This window comes from Sceloporus undulatus, chromosome 6, assembly GCF_019175285.1.
Source record: "Sceloporus undulatus isolate JIND9_A2432 ecotype Alabama chromosome 6, SceUnd_v1.1, whole genome shotgun sequence".
Taxonomy (NCBI): domain Eukaryota; kingdom Metazoa; phylum Chordata; class Lepidosauria; order Squamata; family Phrynosomatidae; genus Sceloporus; species Sceloporus undulatus.
In genome coordinates, this window is record NC_056527.1 from 49,662,395 (window position 1) to 49,683,581 (window position 21,187).

The following is a 21,187-nucleotide window of genomic DNA, read 5'->3' on the forward strand; positions in this document are numbered from 1 at the left end:
TAAGCTCTTACGAGGCCCAGCCAGATCCAATTGCTGCAATTTGTCTGCAAATCAGCAAGGGATGACTCCCCTGCAAGGGGTTATGAAGACTGATAATTTTATCCCGTTTTGAAAATGAAAATGAATGTATTTATTTTAACTAAATCAGGCATGGGATCTAGGTTAAAGCATTCTGATTCCTAAGATGAAGGTGGACTTTTTCTGAAGCACCACATCTCGGTCCAAATTGAATAGTGTGGACATTCCTACCTTTTAGGCAGCAGACACTTTTCCCTCCCCACCAAATGATTCTTCAAATCAGAGTTATTGCAAATGCAAATTTTTCTGCTCTTCAGTAATTGTGGTGTCTACCATTCTAAAAATAGTAAGATGCCATGATTACTTTCCTGTTCCCAAGATGATGAATGCTGAGTTTTGAAGGTTACTAATATAATTACACACATTTTTAAAAGCAATCAGCATACTTTATTATCTGTAATTTCAAAATGTGTAATCACACTTCAGAATAGTTCCTATTTCACAATTTAATAGAGCATTACAGATAATACTTTCAAATTCAGTTTCATTGTACAAACATTTGGTCTGCAGATATTCATAGCAATATGAATCAGTAGTCCAATTATACATGTAAAAGTTCCTAGGTTGCTTGTGGTATCAACAATGGTATGATACCACATTTATGGTCTGCCATGTGTTTTCTTAGAACTGAAACAATATATCTTGCTGCGGTACAGATGTTGGAAAACAACAGAGGCATCTCTGTGTCAGTTTAGCTCCAACTCATGGGAAAGTGTCTACATATTGGTGTGTCTATCTGTGTGTGATTTTCCAGTAGGTTTCTTATGTGACTAAATTCTTATTCCCTCTACCCCAATTAATGTATCCCATTCTATACTACATGTTGCTTGGAAGGTTTATTTCTGTAATCCTCAGTAACAGCTTTTACAAAAGTGTGAAAATGCTATTGTGTGGAAAGTGCTTTTGTGTGAGAAAAATTCTGCCCATGGTTCTTGGGATCCAGACAATTGTTGGCCGATATGCAACAATACTGTTATTATTATTCCCAATGAACCTCATGTGCTACTATTAACTAGCATTCATCAGAACATTCAAGGGTCTCTATATGAAATGTGCTGTCCATTGTTATTTTGGCAGAACTGTTTATCATCCATGAGTCATATAGATGCCAAGGATCAGCAGGAGATTTGAAGCTCCAAAATTAAAATGGACATGCACTTGCCTGGCTGATTACTGTGTTCAGGAGGTTCCACTGAGTGATTTGGGATGTGTATTTTCTCTCCACACTATATATACCTACCCAGCAAACACCGCTGGAACATATCATTGGTGGAAAGCATAAAGCATTGCTAAAATATTTAACTAAAAACATTTGCTAATGTTGTTCTTTCAGTACCACTGTCTAGTTTTCAAATTATCCTTTCACTGAAAGCCAATCAATGAGGATAGAGCCAGAATGAGATGCGGGCAATGTGAACGTATCAGTTCTACCACACATTCTAACTGTCTCTTAAACTGTGAAATTACACTCTGCATTAGTAACATGTTTGTTAGAAATACAGATGGTTTACAATAAACAATCTATAGTACTTCAGAAACAACATGAGTACATACATTATAAACCATGGATGAAATCAAATAGTGTCCATCTGCCAATAGATACAACTGGTGGAACACTTTTTACCTTCTCTTCCCAGGTCCTGAACATTGCTTTGGAAGATTATGAGATTCTTTGGAACACTTTGTGAGGGAAGTGGGGACAGGGAGGAGAGGAAGGGAAAGTCCTGCTGTATGAACAACAGTCCATTCACATGCTGCTGCATGTCACGTCTCCTTACATACCAAAAGAACCAAAAGTTAAAATGAAAATAAGTATAAAAACAAAACAAAACCAAATAAAAAACCTCCCAAATCCATTGGAATTTGGAGATTCACTATCAAATCTACTCCATTTGGTATAACTTTTATTTTAGACAGCTATACATTTATTCGCTGTAGCTGAAATTTAGGAGGAAAGTGCTTTGGTAAAAATCAATATAGTTTTTCCAAAGTGCATTATGTGCTAATCTAGCAATAAAAAATCACTCTTATATATTTATTTGTATATGTGTCTGTCTATCTATCTATTGATCATCTATCTATCTACCTGTCTATCAATCACACTGCATACAAATATACACTTAAGTAGTTTCCTATATACATAATACATTGCCATTTATATATTTATAGAATCTGAATAGCCTAAGCATTATTCTAACACTAAACAATTATTAGAGGTTGCACAAATGGTTAATACTGTCTAAAGCAGAAATCACGCATAAGCCAAAGGCTACATATATCTAAAATAATTACTGTGAAATAATGGGCGTTCTAAATGGGCTTGAGACAATTCCCAGTTCGGACCTAGCAAAGATGGTAACTATTCATTCTTCACCCAATTCTGATATTTTCTCATTTTAAAAAATACTCTTAATATGAATATAAATCTCTGATATAATCAAATCTTTAAAAAATTAAAACAGTTCCGACAATCCTGCATAATCACCAGTGCTTTCCAAAGATAGAAGAATTAACTAGAAGTATTGTGTTCTCATCTTAATGCAGATATCCAGAAGAATGTCCACAGTCTGCACCAAAAGAAGTATCTTGCCAGAGAAAAATACACTGCCATCACCTAGTGTCAGAGTTGTGTACTTCAGTTCTACTGTTTGAATGACTCATTGTAAGCTCCTTGAAACATAATGATATTTCTTTTCTTGTGATCTGAAGAAAGTGCTTCCCTTTGGCAATAAGACAGTAACAGCTGAAGTCAAGGCATTTAGACCTCATTAGAAAATATGCCAATCTAGTCAGAATTCCAGGTGCTCATCTTCTGGCTGGATGATTCCTTGCTCCCCATGGATAATATTGATACCTAAGATGTAAGAGGCTGTAAGTGTTTTTATGGGATGAGAAAATCCATAAGATTTATACTCACATAGTCAGACTGGATCTTTGCACTTTTAAGTTGGAATATAGCAGAGATGCATCAGGAGAATGGTAAGAAAAGAACTTATCACCTTCCCCTGCACAAGTTACTAGGATATTTTGCATTAGCAGAACAGCTGATAATAGAAATCTCAACCTATCAGTCACTACAGAAACTGGTAAAAATGGTAGGTGAGAAATACCTCTCAAATATTATTAGCAATTTGCAATCTGAACATGGGATGGACCCTTCCATTTGCTCAGGCCACAGCCTGCTGGTGCTCTCAAAGCCAGTCTGGTTTGGTTTAACAGAGTAAAAGTTATAGCTAACAAAGAGCATCAAATTCTACACAAGAACCAAGTCACAGAATAGCAAAATTTGTTTATTTCATTATATAATTGTCGTATATCTGAGATGTGTAAATTTGAACAAGACAAAGAATTAAACCTGTGATTTCAGGGGAGAGTGTAACCTCATTCAACACAGGCTGAATCCCTATTGCCTGATCTGCTTTTTGAATGAGCAGGAACACCTCTGTCTTGTCTGATTAAGCTTCAATTTGTTCACCTTCATCCAGTCCATCACTGCAAGTAGTCACTGGTTTAGTAATGAAATAGCTTCCTTTGAGTTAGATGAAAAGGAATGATAGAGTTGTGGGCCATCAGCATACTGAGAAGGCCTGAGAAAGATATGCTGAGAGCTGCTACCAGTCAGAGTATATAATATAGGCAGCATGAAGTAACAATCTGCTTTAGCATAAGCTTTTAAACATTTTAAACATAAAATGCAAATAAAAGCACAGCTCCAGTTAATAGCCAAAAGCCTGTCTAAATAAATCAGGCTTTGTTTTCTGTCAAAAGGAAAACCGAAAGGTAGCAAGCCTAGCCTAGAGGAAACTATAACTAGCAAAATAAATAAAAGGGTTTTTTTAACCTCACCATAATTTAAACCTCCTTCTCAAATGAAACTTACCTATTTGAAGCGAAACTGTAATAACCACATTCCTCCAGAACCTCTTCAATCACAGTCTACAAAAATAAAGCATGCTGTGTTTCATTATGTGTTACTACAATGGAACGAAAAAAAATTGCTAGAACAATGTAATGTCTGACCTGCATTTGTTCGTATGTCATTCCTTCATTCATGTCAAAAGTTCTAGGGAAACCTATGAGTAAATTGGATAATGAGATAATTCTTTTACAGAAATGTGAAACACAGAGCCTCTGTTCTTAAACATATAAAATTTATGATATAATTTATTACAGTAGTAACCCAACCAAACCCTAATCTTATGGGTAGTAGCTGATTCTTAGATATGGGAGGAAAATGATACAAAACTCTCGTTTGGTCCCAGACAAAATGAAAGCAAAAAAGCAGGTGGTACAAGGCAAAAATGTTCATTGTGAATTAAAAGATCCCATAGTTAGACATTTGTAGTAAGTCAGTAAAGTGTTCTGGGTTTGAAATATATATAGTGTGTGTGGGAGACTATGGACCTTATCACACTAGATGAATTCTGTTCAGAAACAGGATTTAAAAAGTAGGGAAAAAACCCACAAATGTAGGAGGTTTTTCAGATGACATTTCTCCCAAACAGAAATAACGTGAAAATAAAGCAAATGGAAAGTCAACAAAAATGACACCTTTTTACTCTCAGGAACTTCCTGAAAGTAAAAAGGTGTCATTTTTGTCCACTTTCCATTTGCTTTATTTTCATGGAATGGGCCCCTATGATATTGTAGTGACCAAAGAAAGTGGAGTTGGGCCTTCCTGGAGGCTACTTTGAGAGGAAAGCAATGGGTATGGAAGTCTAGGCCAAGGAACTCATATCATCAACTCCTAAAAAAAACCAATGCCCTCAGTAAATTCCTTTATTGTACTGTTTTGTCTCTTGCATTTCTTCATAAAATGTCATGTGTGTCAGCATAAGGATGATATAAGGATGATAGACAGACAGACAGACTGCATACTAAATGCAGCTCACGTCAAGTATTTCCAAGTAAGTGAGCAGGGACAGGTAGGGTTGATGGGAATTTGTTGCCATAGATGTTGAATTTGAGTTTAATATCAGTAACTTGCATTGACTGAATATTGTAAATATTATCATTAATGGATGAACAAAATGGTTTTTATGTTTTTGTTTTTTGTTTTGCTAGATTTACCTTGTCTGTTGTCCAAGACCAAAGTACTTCCTGCTGAAGAGTGAAGCAACAGGTGACAATCTGATGTCAAAAAGTTAGGTTCAATCACCTCTGGAGAACCTTGGAGAAGCTGCAAAGATGCCAAAGATAAATATTAACTTAATTCCTTGTCATCTATTTAGACAGTATATCAGAAACAAAGGTGTATAGTAGAGAAAGAGAATCTAAGAACAGACTATGCTGCACAGACCTCTTTAACAGTATCTGCATTTTGTCATGAACCTGGTGGTTTTGAAACCATGGTGAGGGTTCATTCGGATGCTCACCTGGAAATTCAGGGTCTGCAGCAGAAAGGTTTCCAAAGCTTTCCTTCCAATAGCAATCCAGAAACATTTATATTGAAAGCCTAAGAGCAGAGGCTCTTCATTAAATCATATTAAGTTCATGTTAATGCTATCTTGTATTATTATCTATTGTTTTATATGTATTTTCTTATTATCCTGTAGAATGTATGCCACTGGCAGGTTTCTTTTAAACAATTTTTAATTGTATGTACAAGGATGTGTAAATCTACAGTGCTATATAAATAAAGTTTAATAATAATAATAATAATAATAATAATAATAATGATGATGATGATGATGATGATGATGATGTTAGGTTTGTGCTGTTTTAGGGAATTTAGGAAGAGCTACTACCTTTGCAAAGGAATATTGATCTATTCCTCTTCTAATGCCAGTGTGGGAATTATGTTCTGCCCTATAGATCCTTGCACCACAAACATAAGCAATCCTCAAGGATATGATGGAGTTCAAAGATCTTGGAACATACCACTGTAGAGGGCCAGATTGTGGGGTTTTAAAAGCACAACACGGAAAGAAATAAGGAGTCTGAGCTCAAAGTGTTTGCATTTGAGAAGGAGGTTTAAATTATGGTGAGATAAAACAACAACCCTTTTATTTATTTCACTAGTTATAGCTTCCTCTAGGCTAGCCTTGCTACCTTTCTGTTTTCCTTTTGACAGAAAACAAAGCCTGATGTATTTAGACAGGCTTTTGGCTAGTAACTAAAGCTGTGCTTTTATTTACATTTTATGTTTATGTATTTTAAGCTGTTTACAATTAATGCTTCATTTAATATAATATTTTTTTAAACTTTAAAAAATTATAAGCATGGGATCATGAGAACATGGAAGCAAGATGTACCACCTATTTACAAGCAAAGTTAAATCTCTAATGTTACATTTTCTACAGTCTATAAGCGGCCAGTGTCTGGATTTTCATCACAGTAGACTGCTTGGGCCCAGTGACTATGTGATTTCCATCATTTTGATCCTTCCAGGATGCTCTATCCTTTTGAGACTACTCAAAAAAGTAACAATTGTCATACCAGATGAAATATAGGTGAAAATGTCCAATCCTGAAAGTGACAGGTACTATCCAGGCACTAACTGGCTTCAGACAGGTGAACAGATCTCTCCAAATTTAAATTGGTATAAGGTTTTCATATTAAAGACTATCAAGTTTAATTTACAGTTTTGAGCTAAAGCCAGTATACTGTCATTTTCAGTTACAGAATTAAAAGTCCAGAACTGTCATACTGTTGTCTGTTTCAGTTTTCCTAGAGATTGTGTATTTAACCCAGGCAGGAGAAGAAATGGTGCACTTGCACTTCGTTGTGGATCATTCTTCTTGCTTCAAGGGAAGCTCCTAATTTAAAAACTTAATGCCACAAAATGAGAACAGAGCGGATAATGAAAACCATTGGTGGGGGGGAAAGGAGCTCTAGATATCATTTACACATCAAAAATTAACATCCTCCTACTTAGTAACTTTATAGATAACCTCTATACAAAGGCAACTAGAATTGCCCTTTTATTACATGGGAGAAACAAGGAATATTTGATATGATATTGAGAATCAGTGCAGGAACCCCAGTCCAGGAATAGACATATGCCAACAGGCACTGCTTTTTAATTAGGGTCAAGTGTAGGATAACCAACCACAGGAACACACACATTAAAGTTTTATAAGCATTTGCACTGAGAGATAAATTTTCTTTCATTTGCCCTCTGCTTTATGGAACAGATTTAATCAGCATGGACATAAGACCATGGATTCACAGCAATGTAATATCCAACACAAAGACCAATGCATGTGCAAGGGCAGACCTCTTGATCTACTTTCTTTTTATGGCACAAACAAGCAAGATTCTTGTGGGCTTGTCTGTGTAAACCTCTATTATTGTTGAACATAAAGGGCAATGGTTTGATTTGGATTATTTTTATTATTACTGATTTGATATTTGTTAGCCTAATTTTCCTTATTATACCTCACTGACTTAAAATAAAAACAAACAAAACTACAAACACCAATTACAACTATATAGCCATGTGTGTATGTGCCTTCAACTTGCTTGTCAACATATGATGACTCCATGAATTTTATAAGGTTTTCTTACACAAGGAATATTCAGAAATGGTTTTTTGTGGGTTTTTCGGGCTATGTGGCCATGTACCAGAAAAGATTCTTCCTGACGTTTCGCCAGCATCTGTGGCTGGCATCCTCGATGCCAGCCACAGATGCTGGCGAAACGTCAAGAAGAAACTTTTCTGGAACATGGCCACATAGCCCGAAAAACTCACAAAAAACTATGGATGCTGGCCATGAAAGCCTTTGACTTTACATTCAGAGATGGATTTGCCAGTTCATCCCCCTGAAATATAGCCTACACCACCTGGTACAGTGGACCCTTGTTATACGCTGGGGTTTGGTTCCAAGATCCCCCGTGTATAACAAAATCCGTGTATGCTCAAGTCCCATTAAGTATAATGGCATAGCAAAATGGTGTCCCTTATAAAAAATGGAAAATCAAGGTAAATTTATACTTTTTTGGAACATTTTCAATCCGTGTATGCTTAAATCCGTGTATAAAAAATCCATGTATAAGAAGGGCCGACTGTATTCATTGGTAGTCTCCCACACAAGTACTAAGCAGAGCTGATCAGATGGGATCTGTTGCCTTTAGGGGAGTTATAACAATATTAAAACAAGCAGAGACATAAAATGGGATACTGGGCCCCAAAACAAAAAGAAATGAAGTAGGCTTCAACTCTCACCAAAATCTACTCTAAAACTCCATATTTTAATCTGATATGAAAAAACAAACTTGAAGACAACATCAGACAGATGTTCATTCTACAGTGGTTGTCCTGAAACTAAAGAGCTCCTGCCCTTATCTACCATCATGGACGTTGAGTGGAGTGGAGAATTTGTAGGGCGATGGGGGGCACTCTGCTTGCCTGCCAACTGATTCATAAAACATGTTTTGACTCAGATAACTGTTCAAATATCAAAATAACAGTTTGTGTAGTAATCAGGCAGTATTTTATCATGAGTTCTGTTGGGTCCTCCCCAGCTTGATAAAACATGTGACTTGGAGCAGAATATAATGCCAGAGTTTCCATTAATTATATGGCTTTTCTCCAAAGCAATGCAAGAACTTTATTCAGGCATTTGGTTCTTGGGCACAAATACAGAGCTAGTAGTACCACATAAGTGTGAATGTGTTTGATTTTGTTATTTATGCTACTATTCTTTTGAGCCTTCAGGATATCAAAACAGAACAGAAATGTATCATCAGTTGGCTCCATCTGTTGGGACACCTGGCACAATATTAATCCACTTTATGGCCAAATGTACTGTTGATATCTTTTTTACTTGCTCTGTAAAGATTTTCTTATTTGTAATGCCCCTTTTGTCATCTTATATTTTTTCTACAGTTTTCAGAATCATCCATACATTCTGCATTGGACAGTTTCCAAAATGCAGATTTGTAAATAGATGCAGGTCTCACAATGCCTGCAAGAATGCTATGGCTGGAAAGCAATGAGCTGAACTAAGGCCTGCTGGACTATGTCAAGATTATATAGTATCAAAGCACATATTGGCAACTCCAGTGTTTTCTGGTCAGAAAAATGTCAATGCCCAAAGGTTAAAGCTTTCCCCCATTCAGGATCTCAAACCACTGCCTTTTAATTTTCCATTTGCAATCCCACTCTTCTTTTTTTAATCTGATCTATTCAAGATCATCTCTCATTTTTAGAGCAGACAGACTCATAGATGCTTCCATTGTGAATATTAACATCAGACTCTTCTTGTATCACATTGCCAGTCAGGCAGCCATTGCTACTATTCCAGACTGACTGTTTATAGCAACCACAAAACATTATATGAAAATAAGAGATTGAAATCATTATGCAGCTATTCATAATGCGACTCGAACGCAGTTGTTAACTGATCTCGACTCATGGCGACCCTATGGATGAGACATGTCCAAGACCCTCTGTCCTCCACTGCTTTGCTCAGGTCCTGTAAACTCATACCCACGACCTACTTAACAGAGTCCATCCATCTGGCATGTGACCTTCCTCTCTTCCTACTTCCTTCCATCTTTCTCAGCATTATTGTCTTTTCCAATGAATCCTTCCTTCTCATGATGTGTCCGAAGTATGACAGCCTCAGTTTGGTCATTTTGGCTTCCAGGGAGGTTTCCGGCTTGATTTTCTCTAGGACCCATGAGGTTTGTACTTTTGGCTGTCCATGGGATCCTCAGCACTCTTCTCCAGCACCACATCTCAAATGAATGTTCTTCCTATCATCTTTCTTAACAGTCCAGCTCTCACATCCATGCATGGTAACAGGGAATACGGTGGCATCTATGATTCCAACTTTTGTGCTGAGTTGTATATTTTTGCATTTTGGATTTTTTTCTAATTCTTTCATAGCCACCCTCCCTCAATTCTTAATCTTCTGATTTCCTGACTGAAGTCCCCATTTCTATCAATGTTTGATCCCAGGTATATGAATTCTTTGACTATTTCTATTTCTTGGTTTTATTGGGGGATGAGGGGGTTGGTTTTCGGTTATTATTTTTAACTTTGTATGTTTTAAATTTTATATTTGTATTTTTTATATTTTTATTACTTTAACTGTACAATTTTAATTGTTGTTTAATGTGTTTTATATATGTTGTTAGCTGCCTTGGGTCCCACTTTGGGAGAAAGGTGGGATACAAATAAATAAATAAATAAATGAAAGATAATTATCCAATCCTGAACAGCAGTGGTTTTTTTTAATATCAGTTTATGAGCAGATGTCAGACTTTTCTTCTATTTTCTGTATATTACCATGATTAACACACACACACACACGCACACACATCATTGGGCTGAATCCATGATAATGCTAACTAGAATGGACCTATTGATATGAATGGGCATTTTCCATTCATTTTAGTGGATCTACTCTAATACGGGCTTTAGTAGGTCTAACATTTAGCCTACTGTTTATCTCCAGATGAATTTTAAAGTTTCAAAAAATAGTTATTGTTTATAAAGTCAATTTAAAGCTGCTGGTTGCTAACCAAAGCATCTATTCTTCATGAAAAAAACCATGAACATCTGCATATGTAAATGCCAAGCATCTTAGTTATTCTTGAGATATACTTACCAATAGGTAAAGATAAAGGCATTCCCCATTGATAAGGTTGTTGTTGTGTCCAACTGTAGGGGGTGATGCTTATCTCCATTACTAAGATGAAGAGCCAGCATTGTCAGAGACTACTCTGTGATCATGGGGCCAACATAACTGCCCAGAACATTGTTTACCTTCCCAAACGAAGTGGTACCTATTTATCTACTTGCATTTGTATGCTTTCGAACTCCTAGGGTGGCAGAAGCTGGAACTAGTAACGGGCGCTCATCCCATCATGCAACACCTGGGCCTCGAACTGCCAACCTGCCGATCTTGCAATCAAAAGCGTCTTAACCACTTGAGCCACCACATCCCCAGTACTTACCAATAACTCCTTTAAATATGTGGTTCACATTTCAAAATAACAACAAAATCATGATTGCTCTTGAAGTGAAATTTAGAATACTGCACCTTTTTTATTTCTGCTTTCAAGTAACATGGATTGCTCTGCTGACTGAACAGTGATTTCTTGAATCTCTCAATGACTCTTCTTTTCAAGTTGCAATGCAAAGTTGGAGGAAGCTGTTTGAAGATGCAGGAACAGTTATCATCTTTTTGTATTCTTTATATTGTAAAAAGAAACATGAAAGCATAACCACTGTTACCTAGGAAAACAGTGAGTGAATCGCATGAACAATTTTATTGTTAGGAAAAACAGTTAGGACTCATTTTTTTACCTGTATCATTTATACTACTCATATAGTTTCAACTATTATTTCCAGGACAGAAATGCTAATGTCTCTTCTTTTATTATCACTTCTCCTACTAATAATAATTTAAATACCACTCCCAATATATATTAATTCAATAATCCTGGTGCAAAACGGTTTAGGACTATTACTCCCATTTTGAGGCCTTAAGCTAAGTAGTAGCTTACACTAAGTAAGTTGAAGGAAAAGAAAAATTCAAACTGGGGTCTTGCCAATAAGTCTAATATTGAAAAGTCCACTTGTGGCCAAGTGTAGAATACATAATATCAGGATTTAGTTCAATGTACAATATATCACTATGATAATAGATTTTTGACTTCCAAGTTAACTGATTTCGCCTTCACTGAGTTGGCCCATAAGTTCTGATAAGTTAGGATCTATAAAGATGAATTCAGTCTTTGAGATCTTGTACATTTCACTTTCATTAAAGGATTCCATTCTCCCCTCCTTTCCCTTGATTCTTAAACTCTTCACTCCTTCTTTGTTTGTTTCATTAAATCTCTCCTTAATATCCAAATACAAAGCAATATAACCCTTGGACCTCATCTCCAATGGAAACAGAACAACTGAAACAGTCCTAGGGCATGATCTCAAAGTATATTATTAAGTGGTCTTGATGAAACTTGCTTGAATGGGAAGCTGCTTGGGAAACACATGTATACAGTAATACCATAAATTTAATCATGGGAGGAAGGTAAGATCCAAATGTCAATAGCAACAAACAGTGCCTATTTTGATGTAACTAAATTTGTTCATGCTTATACTTGGTCACTCTAGTCTATCTAGAATTTGATGATTATAACTCTGAGTTTCTTAGAGGAAGAGATTTGTCTGTTGTTGTTTTTTTGCTTCTGTTACTATGTAAAGCAAATATACACTGAAGTTGTTGTCTCAGTAATATCTTTTCAAGCTGCAAGCTTCCTCTTCACTGATTAAAGCTTTAATTACAGATTTTTTCAGAGCAAACCAGTTAATTAGAGGCATTACCTATTTTTCACAACATATTAGCTTTCAGTCTTTAAAAACGCATCTATATAGGGAGACTATTTTCCCCAACATGCATCCATATCATACACATAATTCCAAACATGTTTTTCATAGATACTTTTAGGTAACTATATAATATATTTAAGGGACATAAAAACATAAGTTGTGAAACAACTTTTAATATGCACTAAAATATTGAAGTCAGGATTTGATTACAAGGCTTAATAACTCTGTTTTACTAGAGCTCATTGCAAACATCTGTTTTCAGCACGTAGGGCTTCACCTTGGAAAACTCAAAGTAACAAAAGATGGCAATTGTTTTGATTAAGTGCAGAATGCTTCACAATACTTACTTCACAATAGAGATAATATGTTCCAGACATACCATGGATCAAGTCTTTTAAATAGACTTGAGTTTGAGCAACTTAATTTCTAAAATCTATTGTATATACTCATGTATAAGTCTAGAAATTTTAGTCAAAAAATTGACCCAAAACCCCTGGATTTACATATCATCAAGTTGACGTAAGTACAGTTGGCCTTCCATTTTCACAGGGATCCGTTCCGGAACGCCCCCACGAAAACGGGGGCTTGCGCATATCCTAGCCACATAGGCTTGAATGGGGTGTGTGCTCATGGGGATGCGCCCCACTGGAAATAACAGAGGTGAGTATTCAAGGTTGCGGATCCCAGATCCCTGAGTTGCAAGGAGTGACTGTACTGTACTCTTATCAAAATAGGAACCATCCCCTTCTCTAAGTAGAGTGGCAAAAGGCAAGAGCTTAGTCCATCCTGGGAGAACCTAAAAGAAGCACTGACTCCCTCTGCTCTCTCTTCCACAGCACCATTTCTGGCTTTTTTGAATGCCTGGGTGGGAAAATAGTGGTGTTCTTTCGCATCATTTTCCTTTGTATCATCTTTTCCATCCTTTGTTACATACCCTAAAGTTTATCCTCGACTCATACTTACATGAGTGTATATGGTAAACACTAATCACAGCTGAACTAGATTGTACATCACTTTGTTTTGACTGGGACTTGTGAGTGCTTGACATTTGTTGATAAGTGATCAGACAGTGAATATCTAGACACCCTAAAGTAAGACAAGGAAATTGTTTGATCATAGTGAAATCCCTGAAAGTGAGACTGGGACATCACCACCAATAAAATAAATTGTGTGAAGTTGCTTCTACTACTGGCTTTTCGTTCCTGCTTGTTTTCAGAGACTCAGATGTCAAATGAGTGGAAATAAGGTAAGAGGTTTACATAATCATTTTTTTAAAGATTGTAAGTTTTTTTTTCTAGATCAGAATGAAACCTGTTGTCATGGAAACAGAATGGGAAAGGCTGCTGGAAGCCCAGAACTAACAATGGAAACTCTTGCTTTATGAACTTCAGCTATTTTGCCTGTTAGGAAAGAGCTGCATTTGATGGGTCTAAATGCTTGTTTTAAATCATCCTGTTTCATGACAGAATAGGCGACACCAAAGAACAGAAGCATCTGAAGGCTCAGGGGACTAATCTGTGAACTGGTGTACTACCTCTACCTTACTATTTTAATGACAGCCAAAAATTCAGAGTACAGATGGCACCTTGATTTAGTGAAATATTTCCCCGGTGGTGACTGTATGAGTAGAAACCCTCTTCCCTCCCACCCCTGCCAAGGCTTGAGAGAAAGTTAGAAAGTGCGATGCCCCAGTACTCATGGTTATCAAACAATGTGGCCAAATAAAGCATCAGCAAAGGAGCAAAGAGATCAGCAAAAGTAGGTCGTCTAACGTGTCCCATATGGAGATCAGTTGCTTCCCCAACCCCCAAGAAGTAAACCTACAATTAGATATTACATGTGGGCATTTCTGAAAAGTTGCTCACAATTTTATTGGATCTATCTTCTTCCTTTCTACCTTCTCAAACAGATGCCCCTTTAGAAATATACACTTAACACTCATCTAAATCTTACATTAGAAACACCTACATTCTGTTTCAACATTTTAATTCTAAACTGTAATAGCCTGTCCAAGCAGTCTGAAATATGTGGAATTATTTCTTCACAATGAACACGTCTTGCCGGATGTTAACATGAAATTTAATGGTGTCACATAAAACATAAACACAGTTAGAGCAATACACCATGACATACTTTTCCAACCTGATGTCTTCCAGATGTGTTTGAATATAATGCCCATCATGCTTGCTGGAATGAGTCATCATTCGACACATCTGAAGAGCACCAAGTTGAGGAAGACCGATTGGGAAGCTGTTATTGCATTGACAAAATAACAAAAGGCATATATTCTATGAACATAGCTACCACTTACAGTTTGATTATGGTTTCTAGAGTACAGCTACTTCAAGGAATGCAAAAGATCTGTTACAATTTGTGAAAATTCATAACCAACGATATGGTTTTGATTCCCTATAGGGGAAAAGGTGATGAAAAGGCTGGTTTATTTCAGAAGTTCCTCAAAGAAATCTACATGTGTGTACATGAAAAAAGATATATTTCTTATCCTTGTAAGAATGCCCATCAGACTTTCATCTCAGAATTATGCATTCAGGCCTAATTCCAAGCCTGTGGAAGAAATTTCAAAATGCCCCCTCCCTGAACTTAAGAGGAACTGGATCATATCAGTCAACAAAATCTTGCCAAGCAGAATACCTCCTTGAAGACGATAAGGAATGTATCAATAGTAAACATCTCCTCTGGCTGAAGTCATTGATTGAAGCATTGCTTCACACATTATACTGCAGTTGAAGTGCAAGAACGATACACCTGTAATAAACCTTGGGTGCATTTTAATTTGGAGGAGATCAGTGAAATTCATAATAAATAATCTCTGTTACAGAGTGACAGAATAAATTATAGAAAAGGTCTGGATGTGTTAATCTGTCTTGCCATTGTGAACCCTGATCTTGAGAAGAAAAAAGAATAAAGCATTCAAAAGAGGGAAGTTGGTAAATCCTGATAAAAAAGCAAGCAGGTTTAAGATACAAACAGAGGAAGTAAGAAATCTTGCAACATATGATAAGACTGCCCTAGAAACAAAGAGGTCATGAACAAAAGGAACATCAAGAATAGTGAATAACAGGATGACCACAAGGGCGTAAAGGAAAGGTGGCTGAATGAAAAGCCAAAGATAATGAATGAAGACCAATGATGTGAAGATATGATTAGGAGCTGGGTTCAACTGCCAATAAATTCAGATTTGCATTCTGAATTTAGAGTGTAACCATTAATTTTGGACATAGGAAGATTTACAGTGCAAACATAAGGATATTTACTCAGAAAGCAGATCTACTGTGAGGATTTTAGCCTCACTATGTATCAAGGTGATGTCAAAATAAACAGGAATTCATCATTTTATAATCTGTGGGCCACTGCTTTGTTTTCCATATTTTCTGGCATATTTTAGTTAGTACTGAACTTGATTCTGTCTCTGTGGAGTGTAGCATGATTATTAGTATGTTCATCTGTTCCTGGTGATTTATTCTTCCCAATTGCTTTGAGTGTCACTTTCACTTCACTTTCCAAAATTTGGAATTTATCTTCATATATTTCTTCTTCCCATGTGTAATTTATCCTTTCACATATTTATATAGCTCTTCTGTGTTACTTGGAAATGTGCGACAACCAATTTTGGAAATCAAGTTTTCAAATTCTTTTACAAAAATATAACTTTTCTGAGTTGAATGCTGTTATTGGCATGGATTAAGAGAATGCTGTTTGGATTAAGTTGAATGCTGTTATTGGCAATTAAGAGAATTCCTTTTTTAGACTGATTCAAGAAAATATCTGCACTCAGTTGGGACCTCACAGCCTCAATTTGATCATCTTGGGCGGGTTACAAACCGCCACTTGGGACGTCCGCAGGACGTCCCATTTTTAAAAAGGGGCGTCTCTTCTAGACACCCCTGGCTCTAATACGGACTCTGTCCGTACAATATGGCGCCGGCCATTCCACACGACTGGTGCCATCTTTACGTATCGGACGCTGTGCGTCCAAATGTGTCGCGGCATCTGTGACGTCGTGAATGCGCCCCTGGCGCCTCGCGACATCACAGAGGCGCCGCTTAAAGAAGCTCCATTTTGGAGCTTCTTTTTCGGTCCATGCGGGAGCCGCGTGGTGTGGCTGCTGCGACTCCCGCACGGAGCAAACGGCGGCGGCGGCAGACCACCTCAAAGCGGCGGTTTATAACCCGCCTTGGTTTCTAGTGGTATTTCAGGCTTGATTTGACCAAAGACCCATTTGTTTGTGAAGTCGAAGGCTTTCATGGCCGGCATCCATAGTTTTTTGTGAGTTTTTCGGGCTATGTGGCCATGTTCTAGAGTCAGGAGCTTTCCCAGCAGATAATGATCACCAATTAGCAGACACTAATCCTCTTTTGCATTAGCCTCCCAGCCTGAGGCCGGCCATCAGCACAGAACAATACACATGCAAATTACTCCTGCATTCCCAATATATATACACCCAACTTTTTCCAAGCAAAGCATTCTCTGAAGATGCCTGCCATAGATGCTGGCGAAACATCAGGAAGAAACTCTTCTAGAACATAGCCACATAGCCCGAAAAACCCACAAAAAATTACCCATTTGTTTGTCATTTGGCTGTCCATAGTATCCTCAGCATTCATCTCCAACAACACATCTCAAATGAGTTTTTATCTGCTTTTTTCCCTGTCCGGTAATCACAACCAAACATATTAGTGTTGGAGAATACCATTGCTTAGATGATTCTGACTTTAGTGCTCAATGATATCTTTGCTCTTTAATATTTTGTTTAGTTAATCTCTGCCCTTCCCATTCCTAAAAGTCTTATCTCTTGACTGAAGTCTCCATTCTGATCAATGTCTGATCCAAGGTATGAGTAATTTAAGTACAGCATATGCTGAAAGCCATGTGGAAGAAGGGGCGGCACGTCCCACAGGGAACAATGGGGTTCATGCCGCCACATGCACAAGCCCCATTCATTTAAATTCACATTACATGGTGAAGTCCAGAACGGATTCCCCACGTAGAGAAAGGGCGCACTGTATTTCATTTTCCTCACTGTCTAGGTGGAATTTATGTAGGTCCTCCATAGTTGTTATTTTTATTTTCTTTATGTTCAGCATTAAGCCTGCCTTTGCACTTTCTTCCTTTGATCTTTCTTAGTTATTGTTCCAAGTCTCTGATGTTTTCTACTAATAATGTCATCCAAATATCTCAGACTGTTGATGTTGCCTCTTCCTGTATTCACTCCTTCTTCTAAGTCTAAGCCTGCTCTTTGTATATTTTCTGCATATAAGGTGTGTGTGTGTGTGTATTGCAAGACCTATTTGCTCCTTCTAGTACTGAGTTTGATGGTCATGTGCTGGTATATGTAGGAGTTAAGAAGTGCTACTTCGGAGTTATTTAATGGTTTCTGCCTAGCATCCCTCTCCAATAAGCAATAATACATTCATAAATTTAAAAAACAAACAGAGCCTAAATGAAAGCATCTTGTTTTGCTTTTATATAGGCCTTATAAAATCCATTAAAATTGTCTAAACATTTGAAATATGTAATAAAGAGGAGAACAATACATTGGAAAACTGCCTTAGAATGATAGAAAGATATGGCAGCTAACCTGTTTGTGGATATCCAGGAACACTTGCCTGGGTGGATAAGGGGCAAAGGACCAGTAGTTCACGGGCAAAATCTTTAGAGCATTTCTGACAATCTCCAGACAAAACATAGAAGTTGCAGTAAAGACTGAATATCAGGATGAATACTAAATATTTTGTGGGGTGATGATTTTTAAAAGGAAAAGAAAACAATATCTTGGAGAAAATTCTGTTATTTTCATATTGCTTTTGCAGGAACAGATTGCTTTTGCAGAGACACTGTCAGAAGTAGTGTTCACATTTCAGAGAGGGTCTGGCTTCTCTTACCTTTAGAGATTGCCCTGTACAGCTATAATTTTTACAACGCTACTAGAGATTTGGGTAAATATTTAGTTATAGGTAAGGGCAGTCAGTGAATAAAGTATATGGGTTTTATTAACTCCCCCCTTACCTTTCCCCCATCACTCAAACACCAACTGGAAGCAAAGATTTGACCACTATGTATATAGAACAATAGCAACTGACAGAGACTATGATCTGCTCTATCTGAGTGAAGAAAATATCTTCTAAACATACCTGAGTGATGTATATGATCTTGTGCAGCTGAATTAGAATCTGTTGAATAGGATCACTGATCTGACGCACCTTCCGTTGTGACACAGCAATCCCTGCAGATGCTGCAGATGATAATACTAGTCAACTGTGAGAATCCATTTGCTACTTTCAGCATTTCTTTCAAGTGCAGATATGGAAAGCCAGGAAAGAAAAATAATATAGGAGGGCAGTATTTGGAAGTTGCAAATTGCCAGAGAATTTAGTGCTTCCTCTTATTGTAAAAACATCAATAGTTACAGAAATTTATTTAAATTAATTATGAAATCAGGAATTCTAAAAATAAAACATCTTTCCATCCTTTACATCTGGCAAAATATTCTTATTATCTAGAAGGAATAATGAAATCAGGAATAGCTCCCAGAGTCCAAAGATGCAATAATATTTTATGCTAGTCTTATAAAGGCTGTCAAATCACTATTTTCATTTGCTCTTTCAACATTCTTGGACAAAAGACTAAACCTATTTTTAGTCTTTGAAACTTGTGTAACAAGATCACTTTATGTCTGCTTTGCAAGCAGATGTAAAATCCATAAAAGGAATCCAATTTTATGCACTTTCCTTTAAAACAGAGTACAGTTGCCCCTCCAAGTCTGTGGACTTGAAATCTGCGGACTTGATCATCCATGGAGGGGTGACCCTGCCATTGAGGTGAATGGGGCACACTCCCACGGTGCGTGCCCAATGCTCACATGCACCAGCGTGCCCCATTCATTTCAATGGGGGTTGATTATCTGCGAGTCTCCTAACTGGCAGTGGGGGGGGGGGTATGTAACGGATCCCCCACGAGTTAGGAGGGGTGACTGAATATGTAATCTTTCCATTTCCCTTCTGATTCAGTATCATAGAAAATGGAAGAACAATATGCTGCAAGATTTTCAGTAATTTTCTTGTTTAAGGACAATTAGCAACTCTAGCATAGGATTTCTTGGCTTAAAATAGAAATACAACATCTAAAATAGTATGAGGTACATGGGTGTGTATGTGTATGTTCACTGATATTTAAAATGATAACTGTGAGAAAATAAAGCCTCCAGTTCTTACTTTTATGATATGGTATTGTCACAACAAGGTGAATTTTTCCTGAAGATTTTAAGTGTTACTTGTTAGAATGTAAGGCTGCCACTAGTGAAACACCAATACATACAGTACATGTAAATAATGGTGCCAAATATTGTTGCTTATCAAAGCATCATGCTCATTTCTTGAAACACCAGCATTTCAGTAAAGTGGGAACAGATTTTGGAATTTAACAACTGAATCACCGAGAAGCTGGGAACAGCTGGGGAAATTACTTGTGATGTATGGGCACAAAATTATATGGCCCATTTTATTTTCTAAAGGTAGCTTTTTAGGAATATTTCAGTCTCTGGTTGTGAAACCTATGGCTTGTAGTCAAGATCACAAAATAGATGCAACTTTAATTACAGAATGGAGAATTTGTTCAACTTGCTACTATAAAGCCAGAACTAAAACCAGAATAATAACGGTAGCAACTGGGTGAAAAGATGGAAACACATCTTCCTCTGAAGGTGAAGCTGTTCCTCCCAAACTGATTTTATCAGTGATAATGTGATGAATAATTTGGCACATAACATTTGCCATTTCTACAAATACCATATTCTAAGCCTGTACTGATTGTACTGTTTATTATATCATGGATAGTACTGGCTTATGATTATGTAAAAGTGAATGGATCAATGAGGCTGGACTTCATAGTACATTTCAGACAAAGACAGTCTTCCCCCTTTCATTCTAGAAAAGAATATATCCAAGGCTTGATTCCATCCTCAGTCCCATGAGTGATGTTAAATAGGTACATCCAGAAATCACCTGAAGGCTGCTTGGTCGGGTCATTTCAGGTTACTGATTGGTGATTTCAGGTTACTGAATTCCCAAACTTTCTGTGAGTTCCTGCCCTCTATAGAAATACCTCTGATTGTGAAACACTGCATTGTCTTTTCCCTCTTGACTAAGAATAAATACTAAACTATTTCAAGCCATGGAATAAAATTTACCCCCAATCTGTAAGCTGCTTCAGTGAGTTCAAATTCTTAGGATTTTGTTAAAGTCTTAGACTGTTCTTCCTATAAGTCATTTTATTTTAAAACAAGGGACTATTTCTGAACTACTCTCAGCTTGATTCTTAAATAACTAAAGAGTCAGCCCTCCATATCCCGGATACCTTATCCACAGATTCAACCATCTGCAGCTTGAAAATATATATTTAAAATATATAGATTTCAAAAACAAACTGTTTTTGCCATTTGATAAAAGAGACTTACTATGTCATTGTATATAATGGGACTTGAGCATCCACAGATTTTGGTATCCATTGGGGGTCCTGCAACCAAAATCCAGTGGATATCAAGGGCCAACTGAATTAATTTGCAAACTAGAGCTGAATTTAGATTTCTTGTCTACCTGTGAATAGTCTTAGGTGATGAATTATTTACCTAGTTACACTAGGGCAGTGGTCACCAATCTGTGCCCTTTAAGAGATTTTGGACTTCAGTTCCTAGAAGTCTCAGCCATGTTGTCCAATAGTTTTGATTATCATTATTATTTGAAAAATGAAATGATGCTGAATTCTTCATAAAAGCCAACATGACTAATCTGAGTCTGTTGTACTTTG

At 37.0% G+C, this 21,187-nt stretch overlaps 1 protein-coding gene across 3 annotated transcripts in view; it reads right to left on the bottom strand.

Moving 5' to 3' along the window:
* Positions 1 to 466: 466 nt before the first annotated feature.
* Positions 467 to 21,187, bottom strand: part of NEK10 (NIMA related kinase 10) — a 102,173-nt gene continuing 81,452 nt past the window's right edge. For 2 of the 3 annotated variants that reach the window (XM_042476564.1, XM_042476567.1), the window contains 6 exons: positions 18,517 to 18,617; positions 11,073 to 11,183; positions 5,149 to 5,257; positions 4,099 to 4,151; positions 3,959 to 4,014; positions 467 to 2,932 (listed from right to left, as the gene is read on the bottom strand). In XM_042476564.1, coding sequence (XP_042332498.1) covers positions 2,884 to 2,932; positions 3,959 to 4,014; positions 4,099 to 4,151; positions 5,149 to 5,257; positions 11,073 to 11,183; positions 18,517 to 18,617 — 479 coding nt within the window. In that variant the 3' untranslated portion in view covers positions 467 to 2,883. Of the gene's footprint in view, positions 2,933 to 3,958; positions 4,015 to 4,098; positions 4,152 to 5,148; positions 5,258 to 11,072; positions 11,224 to 18,516; positions 18,618 to 21,187 lie in introns of those variants that run through there. The other variant, XM_042476565.1, reaches the window with a different exon arrangement.